At 34.4% G+C, this 13,342-nt stretch overlaps 1 protein-coding gene across 1 annotated transcript in view; it reads right to left on the bottom strand.

The window, feature by feature from the left end:
* Window positions 1–16: 16 nt before the first annotated feature.
* LOC136845543 (venom carboxylesterase-6-like) overlaps window positions 17–13,342 on the bottom strand; it is a 24,669-nt gene continuing 11,343 nt past the window's right edge. The window contains exons 7-20 of the mRNA XM_067115724.1: window positions 13,153–13,280; window positions 10,540–10,630; window positions 8,693–8,922; window positions 8,029–8,151; window positions 7,004–7,157; window positions 6,233–6,347; window positions 5,604–5,674; window positions 4,351–4,447; window positions 3,908–4,001; window positions 2,999–3,149; window positions 2,603–2,778; window positions 2,162–2,315; window positions 1,727–1,853; window positions 17–1,393 (exon numbers count right to left, since the gene is read on the bottom strand). Of these exons, the coding sequence (XP_066971825.1) occupies window positions 1,216–1,393; window positions 1,727–1,853; window positions 2,162–2,315; window positions 2,603–2,778; window positions 2,999–3,149; window positions 3,908–4,001; window positions 4,351–4,447; window positions 5,604–5,674; window positions 6,233–6,347; window positions 7,004–7,157; window positions 8,029–8,151; window positions 8,693–8,922; window positions 10,540–10,630; window positions 13,153–13,280 (1,889 nt within the window). The 3' untranslated portion in view covers window positions 17–1,215. The remainder of the gene's footprint in view (window positions 1,394–1,726; window positions 1,854–2,161; window positions 2,316–2,602; window positions 2,779–2,998; window positions 3,150–3,907; window positions 4,002–4,350; window positions 4,448–5,603; window positions 5,675–6,232; window positions 6,348–7,003; window positions 7,158–8,028; window positions 8,152–8,692; window positions 8,923–10,539; window positions 10,631–13,152; window positions 13,281–13,342) is intronic.

The following is a 13,342-nucleotide window of genomic DNA, read 5'->3' as shown; positions in this document are numbered from 1 at the left end:
AGAAAAATCAGGCAGGTAAAACTGAATTTTCTTTATTGTCAGCATCATGTACAGAATTAGTTATTGATTTCGGTAGTGAATCATAACAAAATGTCTATCGTAGTGATATAATTAAGTGTATATATAAATATTTATTATTTTTTACTTATCATATAGCCTTAATTTTCACTGTGAACATAAATAACTCTTGGGTCTGCGTATATAAACGATGCAGACCCATGGGAGGGTAAGCTTCGTAATAAAATATTTCCAGTGCTGTTGAAATTGCTTGAATTATTTTGCATTCCATTTAACTCCTAATGGATTCGACATGAAACTTGGAATTGAAAGTTTGCTAATAATGTAAGAAATGAGTAAAATATGGCTGGCATTAAATAAATCAAAGTAAAATAAATTTTATATGCTTACTTATTTTAGTGGATAGACCATTAAACTTGAAATACATTAATTTAGAGTTAATTTGACACTGGTAAAAGAAAATAAAAATATCAATGCAAATTTTGAAATTACAAAATCCTCTGAAAGATTTTTATCGCCCCATTACCGATAAAGAGCAGCCATGTTTATGACATCAGAAAATGATCACTCACAGGCCCCAAGCGAGCAAGAAAAATGACAGTGACGGACGTTTGGGTGACAGAATCAAAATAAGCTTAATTCCTCATTCCGAGGCCATCTGAACAAGAATATGCTACTTCTTTTGATGTATTTGTCAAAGATCCTCTTAAAACAAGAGGACAGTAATGTAAGGGTTTAAACCCAATGATTCCGATCACGTAAAATTTCCTGGGAGAAATATATGTGCTTTACGAATTGTGGGGAGAATGTCGTATATCCCGGACGAGACTCATTTGCTCAATTTGAAAAAATACATTTCTATGCGTCATTGCCTGTGAGGCCAGAATTTGAAGTCACTGGGTGTCAAAAATCGGGTGGGATGCCAGTTTCAAACTCGAAGTGCTGTCATAATGTTTCCACCGTTTTTGCATCTAGTGAAATTTAAATTTCCCTGCGCCATTGTGGTTTGGACATATTTCATACATACAGTGTCAAATGACTTTTAGTTAGCATTTCCGAACAAGCACCAGACCAAAGAAAAATGTAACCTTTATATTGGAATGTTACCTGTGAATAGTTTCTATGCTCACACATAAATATTAGGTATGGGCACTGAGTTTCAAAAGAACAAAGTGAACATCTGGAAAAAATATGCAGTTATGCCCTCATGAGATCATTAATTCGTAGAGGAAGGGACTCCCAGAAGGCTCTGTCTATAGCGTTTATGTCAGTTTCCATTTGAAGAGGAAGCTCTGCTGTTATTATTAGCTTCTTTAAGTCATTCTTGTTGGTTTGTTCCCAGATGAATCCCAAGGACTCGTCAGGTGTTGGGTTTCTGTAAAAAAGTAATAAGAATTTAAGTAAGGTTACCAATTGATGGAGGAACTCTGTAGATCCCCACTGCTTTCATTCAAGGCGAAACGATGGCTCTTTCCAGAAAATATTGGTTATCATTGGTCGATAAGTTGAAATTGTGTGTGAATTAATGAAATCTTACTTTTTTAATATTTCATTGGATTTCCGTAACTATTTTATGAGAACTACATTTTCAACGGTTTGAAAACTGCAAGTTTACTGCTATTAGAAATAGTCCGTGTCACTGGGGTCTCACTAGCACTAGACCCATAGAGGTATATCAAAAACTCCTAGTTCCATTGTCATAACTTACCTCGTCTTGGCAAAGTTAGTCCACAGTGTAGTATACAAATCACTGACCAGCAAATCCTCTTCGGTAGTCGGTGTTCCAAATATACTAGGATGGAAGAAGTAATACAGGTCATCGCCATGGCAAATCCCTGAGGAGATAATAATAATTTTTTGTATTTTTCTCTTGATATTAGTACTGACTGCAATGTCTTGTTATCCATAAGGATTTGTTAGTATTTGTGTATTCAATGCCGTTTTTATTTTTATACAATTCGGTGGCAACAAAAAAATTCTAAATATAAACTACTTGAAAGATTTTAATAGTTTTTAGATTCAAAAGCAATTAAAATATTGGAACATTTCTCCAGTAAGGGTCTCTTACTAAAAACAGAAGAAAACCAAACAAACATTTATGTGACACCACCGTTACACCTGAAGGCTGATAAAGTGAGCTTACATGGGTCAGAGAGAGTTCTGTTTACAAACGGGAGAAAGTTTATGATGCTATTTTGACCTCTGTGTCTAAGTTCCCATCTGTAGACTTCATCTTGATCATCTAAAATTTGCGTCAACCAGTCGATTGGTATTCCAAAGAGCCTGTCCGTATACAACTGAAATGGAAAAGTGTTATTTATTAGAGGGGAAACAAACTTCCCATTTGTATAACTGACAAGCTTGCTTTTGACATGTACCAGAATTTTCATGACTAATGGATTTGGGTAGAATTCCTAATAATTACTTGATTCGCTGTGAAAATAGACCAAAGAATAAGAACATACACGTTAACGAAAGATCGTATCGTGTAATGTCAGGAATATGAGGAATATCAGCTAAGGTAAATGACAAATGATTGTGTTACTAAATTCCAAGAGAAGTCAGTACCCTGTCCAGGTGTTACCTTAGTTACGTTGCCAAGATCTTCATATTCGAAGTTTAGGCCTCCGAGGTAGTAGTTATAGGCTGCAGTGGATGTGTTCAATGGGTCTTCGTCGTCATAAAGCTCTAGGCTAGCGGGCCCATTCTTAGGGAAGTCCTCTATCAAAGCTTTGATTATTGTTCTGTCCCAGTACATTTCTAGGCAAAGAAGAAAGAGCTACGTTAGATTCTGTTATTTGCGTTTCTTACATACTGTCTAAGCTTGGTAAAGTCTACCGGAATAATACCGGCATTATCAGCAGATGATTTCAGGCGCTTTAATTATTCAGCAGATCGTCAAGTTGTCATAATTTAAAATAAGAATGGAATTAACACAAGAACTTTTTTTTTTTATCTAAATTTTGCCATCCCTCCATACCTTGTGCAAGTAATGCTCCTTCATCTCTGTTGCCTCCCACCATAATCGGTACATGATGATATCTTCCTTCCTTAACCAGTGTTACTGGCTCGTCTGGAAGGTAGTCTCCATCAACGCGAGGGGCAAAGAAAAATGGCTGGAAATTGAAAACCTAAGGAAAACATAGAAATATTGTATATAAGTAAAAAAAAAAGTTAATAATTGAAAAAACATCTGAACACAAATTTGATGATTATATATTCCTCTTCAAAACGGCGTCAATAACCTAGATGTTGTGACGCCAGTTTTAATAGACATAAACCTCTTCAATATTCAAGGAAGCACTGGTATAGAAGTTCCAGTGTACATATTACGTCTAAGCCCAGGTCATATTCCATACATTGTTCCATAATGTATTATGTTTTGGTAACATTTGCTAGGCTTTCCAATTTAAATGTAAGACAAAATAGAATTCAACGTGGAATGCTATAAATTATAGTCATATATAATTTTTATTGGTTGGAAAGTGATCGAATGTCACTAAAAATCTTAACACGACTCCATACCCAACTGTTATAAAAATTATGGAATATTCTAATTAGAAATACTGTTGAAACTTTCAAACACTTTAGAAAGAACTTATATCTAATAATAATAATAATAATAATAATAATAATAATAATAATAATAATATATATCGGCGGAGGACCCTCTTTTAAACAGGTATTTTTGAATGAAATTGCTGCATCAGTTGCATTTAATTTGTATAGAGTCTTCTTGATCTTTCTAAAAATAATTAGAAAAATAGAGGAGACTCTATACAAATTAAATGCAGCTGATGCAGCAATTTCATTCGATAATAATAATAGTAATAGTAGTAGTAGTAGTAGTAGTCGTAGTAGATCCAGTTTTACTCTGTCAGATACTCACAATGAACTCAGCGTATTGCTCATCAATTAGGTGGGCATCCTTTTCTTGCAAGCATGCAATCATCTCATCACTAGATGTAGTCGGACAGTTGAACCTGAGCGATAAATATAAATGAAAAGTTAATATCAAGGGGTAAAGGAAACACTGACTTGAGATCACAACCCATAGATACATAACCAGAAGTTAAACTGTGAATGATAAATTAAAAGGAAAAAATTGTTTATCTGTGTTAATCGTTTTTTGTGAATTTAAAAATTTAATGTTTTTTTTAGACAAATATGAACGACAAAATGACAGCTGGTGTGCCACGCAGAAAAGCAGAAGTCTAGTAAATTTTTTTAATATTAATTTGACTCGGAACGAACATAGTTACTTCTTATGGAAAATAAAAAGTCCATGATATCAGCAAAACTTGTGTTTAACAGGCCGTTTGGTGGGCGTACCTTCCTCCAATTTGTTCCGCCACTCTCTTGAAATCTCGTCCTCTACCCCAAGGAACAAGCGCCGATCCACTTTGCATGATAGCGCCGCTGAACAGACCTGATTGAATTGGGATATTTTTCATTTGTATTGTTCTCCATACACTAATTTTATTATTGTTTCAAGATATGAAAGCAAACTGAAAGATAACAATAGCTGACTTCTAATTATATACCATCTTTTGAAAATATCCTTTACTTCTACAGTAATTGTGTTCAGCTCACTTGTCAAAAATAGGAAAATTGAGACAGATTTAATGATTAAGAACATGACATTATATAATACTGGTTGACCATGTTTCCTTCAGAATTGTTTACAAAGTTGTGGTAGAATTTGAAAAGCCTACTATGAACACTCAATCGAATGCTGGCTGATTCCCTAACATACAAGTGGTGTTTCTAGAAGGTGTTAACCTATTCTGTTCTCAGTAATATTTGGTATATGAGATTGGTAGCCCAACTGCTATTTCAACCTGCTGTGACCCATCACAGTGAACAAAATCCGCTGCCTATTCCTACAGCTACAGTGGGTTTTCACGAAACTAGTCCCTTCTTTATCAGAAAACGCCCCTAATATTCTTCCATTGCAAGTCAGATATTTTACTGATTGATTGCAAAGGTAAAATTCAGAGGCAAAGGATGTCAGTCAGGTTCAGGTCAGAGCGCTAAATTGAACCCTGAAAACCCTCGCTGAAAATATAAACCAAATCAAGCTAACTCCCGTCTCACTTTCACCCTCATCACAGGTTTCTAGACTTGAACATTCCAGCGTTCACTGTATGGAGTGTTATGACAAATATATATATATATATATATATATATATATATATATATATTATATATATATATATATATATATATATATATATATATATATATATATATATATATATATATATATATATATATTATGTATATATATTTAAATGTAGGTATAAATGTTAATCTTTCTCTAGAACACAGATAATACATAACACAGTATGTATTATCGTAGTCTGTTTTCTTATTTTCTGATTTCATATTATTTATACAGAAGAATCGAATGCAAATATTTTAAAATGGGATATTTAGGAAGGAAACATCCAGTAAAAATATATATATATAGCTTTCCTCTTCTTATTATTAATTGATGTAATTGTTTCCAATTTGATTTATCCCTTCACAGTCAAGGCCGATGAAAGAAAAAAGCAGTTTAGGGATTATATATACTAACTAACCAGCGGATGACGGTGTTAGTAGATGATAATGGACTGAGGCAGCGCCAGCACTCTCTCCGAAGATGGTAATTCTAAAAGACAAAATATGATAAGATTATTTTCAAGAAAAACAATGATAACATTATTTTCAAGAAAAAAACAACAAGATTGTACTGAATCTCAAGAATAGTTTCAAGAATGAAGGAGAATAAGATTACTTCATAAGTGATTGCAGGCAGAATGAACTTAAGAGGTAGATATCATAAGCAATTTTTTTTTACAGTATGTTAAATTTATAAAGGAGGTCTAACATTGAAAGTGTAAGTGAAAGACATGGATATAACTTATATATACTGTATATACTGTTGATAAAGTTATGACAGGTAGCGTTACCTCATAGTTTGTCATTACATCCTCTCATCACACATTTGAAAATTTTAAACGAGTTTTAGAAAATTTTATATTTTCTGAAACTTTTAATTTTGATCTATAAATTTGGCATTCCTGTATAGTATACCTATTCCTCTTTTATAATAATGATTTTATTTCAAATTTCTTATATCTGTGTTACAGCTGAAAAAATTTTTACTTCACGAGCGCGAGTGGATCCCATTGTGGCCCTAAAGCCTCTGGAGCAAATGAACACTAACCTACTGACGTCTCCGCCGAAGGCTGCAATATTTTCATTGACCCACCGGAGGGCGAGGGCCTGGTCCTTTAACGCTAAGTTTCCGGGCGCTGCTGAATCCTCGGTGGAAAGGAATCCTGCAGAGATGTTAAGGTGAATGTTAATTCCTCTTTCATTTTTATTCAACACTGATGTAAATTACTTCGTGATTATGACAGCAGAACTCTGTGCTAGTAAAGGCCATATTTATCTGTAAACAGCAATGTTATATAAATTTGCAGTGCCAGTTCATAGTAAACATGAAATGAACCTGCAACGACTAGTCATTAATTTATACTGAAATAAGCACAAAATAATCAATCAGTGATAAAAGCTAACCATATATGTTTATAAAGATAATAGCATATCAAATGCCGCACGTATTAAGTCTTAAAAACCTAAGCAGGCTTACACTGACGTTTTTACTATGGGATATAAGGTCTTTTAAACAAGTGACAGACAGGGAATCCATCCAAACATCACCCATCTGCAACATATTAACTATGGCATGGCGTGGAGTTCCAGTGACTTTAGGTTTGAACTATCACGAGTAATTTTTTTGATGCCCATTATGTTACCTTATTTATAGATCAGAATTGATGTCGTTAGAACATCAACACTTTGCCATAGCCCAGTAGTCCAATCCCGGTGGGCTTCAGGGGAAAAAAAGTAGTTTGCGCTTATTCATTATTACAATAATAATAAGCAGTAGACTATAGGGTATGTGGATAGGGCTGGAGCCCTTTGCAATTACCTAAGACTCCAAGCCGGTAACTCGTTGTGACTACGATGACGTCATGCCGCAACAGCGAGTGAACTCCTCGGTATTGGTTTGACCATCCAAGGTAATAGCCACCGCCGTGGATGAAAAACATGACAGGCAGTGGATCCAGTCTACCTATGCTGTCCTTTGATCAGAAAAAATCATATGGATATGAGCATAATATTGTCCTTTGGTCGTGAAAAGGGTTTCACGAACCTGAAAGCAAACATTACCCTCAGAAAAAATATATGGCTGTGAATATAAACATTATATAAAGTCCAGAAAATGAGAAGAATGAGTCGGTCGTTCTTCGTAGAAGTTAATGTAATTTTTTCCCATAATCGATCATGCAAATATTCACATAGTGAATGACATGATTTCGTGGCGCTGATACCCCGCAATTGAAAAGATGAGCAAATTGCAACGATTAACTGACTGTCGTATTGCCATGAAGGTTAGGCATGCTGCTGCACAAAAACCCTTTTATTTGTTTTATTATTTCTCACATGGCGACAGTATAATTTATGGTATTAATCATTTGTGGTGTTTATTTACGCATACTTCAGGGACGATCAGATTGGAAATTTGTCGTGAATCACCTCTACAGTTCGTACCATATAAAAAAATATTTGAATTTTCAAGATTTAGTTAGTCTTGCGCCTCTTCTTTCAGTTTTAAGATGATGTTATAAAGCCTCATTTAGAGAGTAAAAGTAAAATATTGGTAAAGATGTACAGCCTTTATATGCGGGATAAAATTTATATGCAGTTTCACTACTTACCGTAATTTAAAGTTTAGATTGATTTTGAAAAAAAAAATTCAGTAACAGATATAAATTCAGTTGTAAAAGTGTTTCCCTCAGTAATAAAATCACTTTTAACTGAATTATGATTTTATTTACTTTTTTTTTTTTTTTTTTTTTTTTTAATAGCTAAAGCCATACTTCACTTTCCATCCAAGTTAAGTGAACTAGTGAAAACATAGGCTTTTATATGACTGTTTAGTCTCAGACTCACAGACGGTGTGAAGACATTCAGGTAAAGGCAGTCCTCATGCCCCATGACGACGAACTGGGGGCATTTCGGAGGAGTTAATGTGGCATTTAGGTCGCCCTCCCAGGGATCTGATGGTTCAGGATCCTGAAAGGGATTTAATGATAATGGTAATGAGTATGAATTGTATTTTGTGTTTGCCTGTGAATGTCCTAATCGTGATTTCTTCAGCATATATAGATAGTTATCATTCAAATATTAAAGCTGATAGGCTCTACAGCGTTCAACATTGTTATGGGTAAACGGATCCATGATAGCGATGGCAAATTTGTATAAGAAATCCCTTTACGTATTTCATCTATTTTGAAGACGTCAGTGGAAAAGTGATTATTATTATTATTATTATTATTATTATTATTATTATTATTATTCAGAAGATGAAACCTATTCGTATAGAACAAACTCACAGGGCCATTGACATGAAATTCAAGCTCCCAAAGAATATGGTGTTCAGTAGGAAGAAGTAAGAGGAAATAGAGGGAAATACAGAGATGTCACGCTTTGAAAAAGAAAAAAAAGAAATTAATAAATTAATAAAAATGTGTTAAAATGCAAGGAGAATAGTATTAGGGTAGTAAACGATTCATGTTCGTTTATGTTCTAGTAATGAAGTACAGTCGCTGATTACCTTGAACCTTCTCTCTCCAGTCGGTGGCTTAGCGTAAGGAATCCTTTGAAAGGAATGGTATATGTAATCGGACTGTATCCTTTCCTCGCCGACGATCCTTCCTTGGGCAACTTCCACCACCACCAGGTCGCCAACGTCATAGAGCTCTTCCTCGTTCTCCGGATGCTCTAACGGCGTGAAAGTGGCTGTCGTAAAGGCCGCAGCCACGTAGAGAGTTAGGATGAGACGCACTGCAAAAATACGAATATATTTTTTTATACATCTGTAATCCTTTTCGTGTTAATGTGCTTGCGACCAGTTTGGCGTGATCAGTAATGCAATATCAGTTTATTAAGGAACCGGTATTAATTAAATGTCAGGATTCGTAAGTAACGCACTTGTTTTAATCAATCGCAGGTGTCCAGAAATTTTCACAATAAGAAGATTCCACTTTTTACTAATTTATAATCGAAAAATGGGAATCATGATCCTGTAGAACGTAATGTGTAAAACTGTTAGTACGCCTCTGCAAGACGCTGGTACACCGTACTAAGAAGTAATTCATTCTTAAATTTGCATTTGAGCTTTCCGAAGTCAATCTTTCTTACCTACTCTAGAGACACGTGTGCATGATAATCTCTTCCAACCGTTTTCCAAGTTATCAGAGGAAGAAATGGGGGAAAAAACAATCACCACGGGCCACAATAGAAAAAGTTGCAGCATCTGATAAAAGCATCAAGGGCTTTTACAATCTTATGAACTCTTTCTTCGTCATTTTATGACCTTCTTCGTGTAAGTGCATTACATAGTGCACCAGAAACTTCCCGAACCTCATTCTTTAGCTTCTCATGCAGTGCTTTTAGAAGGACATTTGTCTTTTCCCTTTGTGCAACTTGATGGCTACTGGAAAGTAGTATATTTGAGCACTTGTAACAGAAAACAATAACTAACGAGTTGCGAGGCATCTGCATTTTGCTGAATGAAGTTCTACCACGGACTATCCATTGTTGTGGGAATGACAGTGGAAACAGAAGTAACAGAATAAGCGATAACTTTCATTTGATTCTTGGTTTCGTCTGCTTGCAAACATAACGATCTCTCTTCTGCATTGAAACTCCGTAACTGCTGTTAACAATGATGTAGGTAATCATCTATTTATCCGTTGATCTACTGTATGTATAGGATGTACTTTTGCCAAGAATATCTCCTAACAGTTTCATCTTGCAACGCACCACTTCAGAAACGATTTCACGTTGTAATAAGGTACAAATTAATTGTCATAAGTCTTCTTTGGAGAGGTCCGTTAGAGGAAGAGATTTATGGGGAATTCTTCATGTCATCTTTAATGGTCTTTTGCATACACACACACACACACACACACACACACACACACACACACACATATATATATATATATATATATATATATATATATATATATATATATATATATATATATATATATATATATATATATATATATATATATATACTTTGAGTGACTAGTACAGTATTGCTATGTGATCACCTACCTACTAAGTTCATATTTATATATTGTATATATGTATGTGTGAACTTAGTAGGTAGGTGATGCATAGCAATGCTAGTCACTCAAAGTAAATATATATATATATATATATATATATATATATATATATATATATATATATATATATATATATGTGTGTGTGTGTGTGTGTGTGTGTGTGTGTGTGTGTGTAATATATGTATGTATGTATATATATATGTATACATATATATACATAGATACATGATAAAAGGATATCAGGGATGTGGCATGTTAATGTAACCTTGCACATTCAGCGACGGTAAGTCGACGAGGAAACTGCGAACATTAATTTACTTACTGTTTTGAGGATGTCGGATAATGCCATGATGCACATCAAAGAATTGCAGCTGCTTAAATATTCTATCCATGGAGATTTTCATTCTTGTTATCTAAGAATACATATGATTATTTTCACGAGTTGAAAAAAAATCAGTAAATTCATTTGCGTATATCTGCAGAAAAAACTTGTTTATGTTAGCATAAAAAAAAAAACGCGAACTTATGCATTTTTATATATTTTATCAGATAAATGATTATTTTTAGCTGTGGTGTTTTTGTTTATAAATGATTCAAATTCTCGAGTAATCAATCAACGCATTTGTGAAATGTGCTTTTAGGGTGAGGAGAATGTAGAAGGTGATAAACTGTAAAGATAAGGGAAAGTACGGTGCAAGGGATGGATTTGACTGTATTCAAGTTGGTTGATCATGAACAAAGAAAGAAGAGTGAAGGGAGAAGAGAATGAGAGGACAGTGGAAATACTGGGTAGAAAGGTTGAGGCCGAAAAGGTTTGAATATTTAGAAGAATGAAATTTCGTGGGATGTAGAGGTGATTGGGGCAGCGTATTCTTGCTGACAATATATAAGTTTAAATGAATGAAATGACTAAGTTTTTCGACACTTTTCATCCTGTATTTCTTTTTATTCTGTAGCCTGGTGCACATCTTCTCGTCTACGAGAGCAAGGAACAAAGATATCTTGAAAACTTTAGTGATGTATTTACTTTAAGATAGAGAAATGAATCAAGGTATTTGCCAGGCCTTTCTGGCCCTGAATTATTTTCATCTGCAGTGTTAATTGATTACCTTGTATCAGTCTGCTGGCTGGATACGAACTCCTCAAAATTGTTCCAGCAATACGAAAGTATTTATGACTCATGAAAGTTCATGGAAGCTGTTTTTAAGTTGTTCATGGTCAGATTCTAGCACTTGAAACAACAGGTTTTTACATAATTTTATTCGTGTTTTAAGCTTTAAAACACCCACACACATACATATTGATACATATGTACATAAACACATACACCCACACACACACACACACACACACACACACACACACACACACATATATATATATATATATATATATATATATATATATATATATATATATATATATATATATATATATATATACATATATAAGTATATTTGTAACAGTATGTACAAACAATCGGTACAAAAGTAGACAAAACATCTATTTGTAATACTTGCATTTTCAAATCTAAGTGCAAGAATTTTGATCTGGAAATATGTATGTATGTATGTATGTATGTGAATCCGTAGATGGTACAACAAATCGTTGATGATTGAAACGACCCATGTGTGTAGTAATAACAGAAAGATAAATTTAATACCCAAGATCTAATGAAACTGGTTATATAAGTGCAATAGTTAATATGATCAGGGAATATCGAGGAAAAGTTTTGACGAAAATACTTGTATCTTATCAATGAATGCCCTTGTCCCTCATGAAGCAAGGTCGTTACGGCTATTATTGTATGTGAACATAGTTTTCGTTCCCAAGATAAAGTACAAAAAATGACTGACTGCCAGTTGCATATAAACTAATGGCAGTAATATTAACTGTCTTATAACTGAGTATCTTATTCGTCTACGGTTCTCATTTTGCGAACAAGTATGTCTAAGCACAATGATTTGTCTGTGGAAGAATGACGTGTCTGTCGAACAAGACCCAGTTGCTCAATTTAAAAAAAATAGGCTCCTATGCGTCATTGCCTGTGTGACCAGAACTTGAGGTCACTGAGTGTATCAAAATCGGCTGGGATGACAGTTTCAAACTCTAGTGCTGTCGTAATGTTTCCACCATTTTTACATCTTATGAAATTTGGATTTCACTGTGCCATTGTGTTTTGGACATATTTCATACATGCGGTGTCACATGGACTTTTAGTTAGCATTTCCGAGCAAGCACCTTAACATAAGAAAATATAACCTTTATTCTGGGATACTATCTACAGATTGTTTCTACAAACTAACATGAATATTAGGTATGGGAATTTATTTTCAAAAGAAAGTAAAGTTATTATGTAGCTATGCCTTTAAGAGATCATTAATTCTTAAAGGAAGGGACTCCCAGAAGGCTCTGTCTATAGCGTTTGTATCAATTTCCACTTGAAGAAGAAGCTCTGCTGTTATTATTAGCTTCTTTAAGTCATTCTTGTTTGTTTGTTCCCAGATGAATCCCAAGGACTCGTCAGGTGTTGGGTTTCTGAAAAAAAAAAAATAAAGCAATGAGAATTTAAGTTAGGCTATCATTTGATATAGGAACTCAATATGCCACCAGCACTCAACACTGATGTCATTCCCAGGCAAAACGATGACTTTGTAGCACAAGTTGTTACTGTCATCTATATGTTACAGTACTTCGAACTAGGGAGTGATTTCAAATTCTATGTGAAATATTGAAAACTTATTTTTTAAATATTTTCTCTGCTTTCTAAAACTTTTTTTTATGGGAACAAAATATATATTTTAATTGATATGGAAACCATAAAATGACCAAGAGAAGTTCATTGCTAATAGCCTGAGCCCGTGTCATTAGGTCCCGCTAGCACTAGATCTGTAGAGGCATATCAAAAACTCACAGTTCCATTGTCATAACTTACCTCATCCTGGCAAAGCTTAGTCCACAGTGTGGTGTACAAGTCACTGACCAGCAAATCCTCCTCGGAAGTTGGTGTTCCAAGGAAACTAGGATAGGAAATGGAAGGCAGTTCATCCCCATGGCGAATCCCTGAGAGTAATAATAACTTTTCAGTTATTCTGTTGATATTAATATTGGAATCCAGACTGTTG

This window comes from Macrobrachium rosenbergii, chromosome 14 (genome assembly GCF_040412425.1).
Source record: "Macrobrachium rosenbergii isolate ZJJX-2024 chromosome 14, ASM4041242v1, whole genome shotgun sequence".
NCBI classification, from domain to species: Eukaryota; Metazoa; Arthropoda; class Malacostraca; order Decapoda; family Palaemonidae; genus Macrobrachium; species Macrobrachium rosenbergii.
This window is presented reverse-complemented; position numbering and strand designations above follow the sequence as displayed.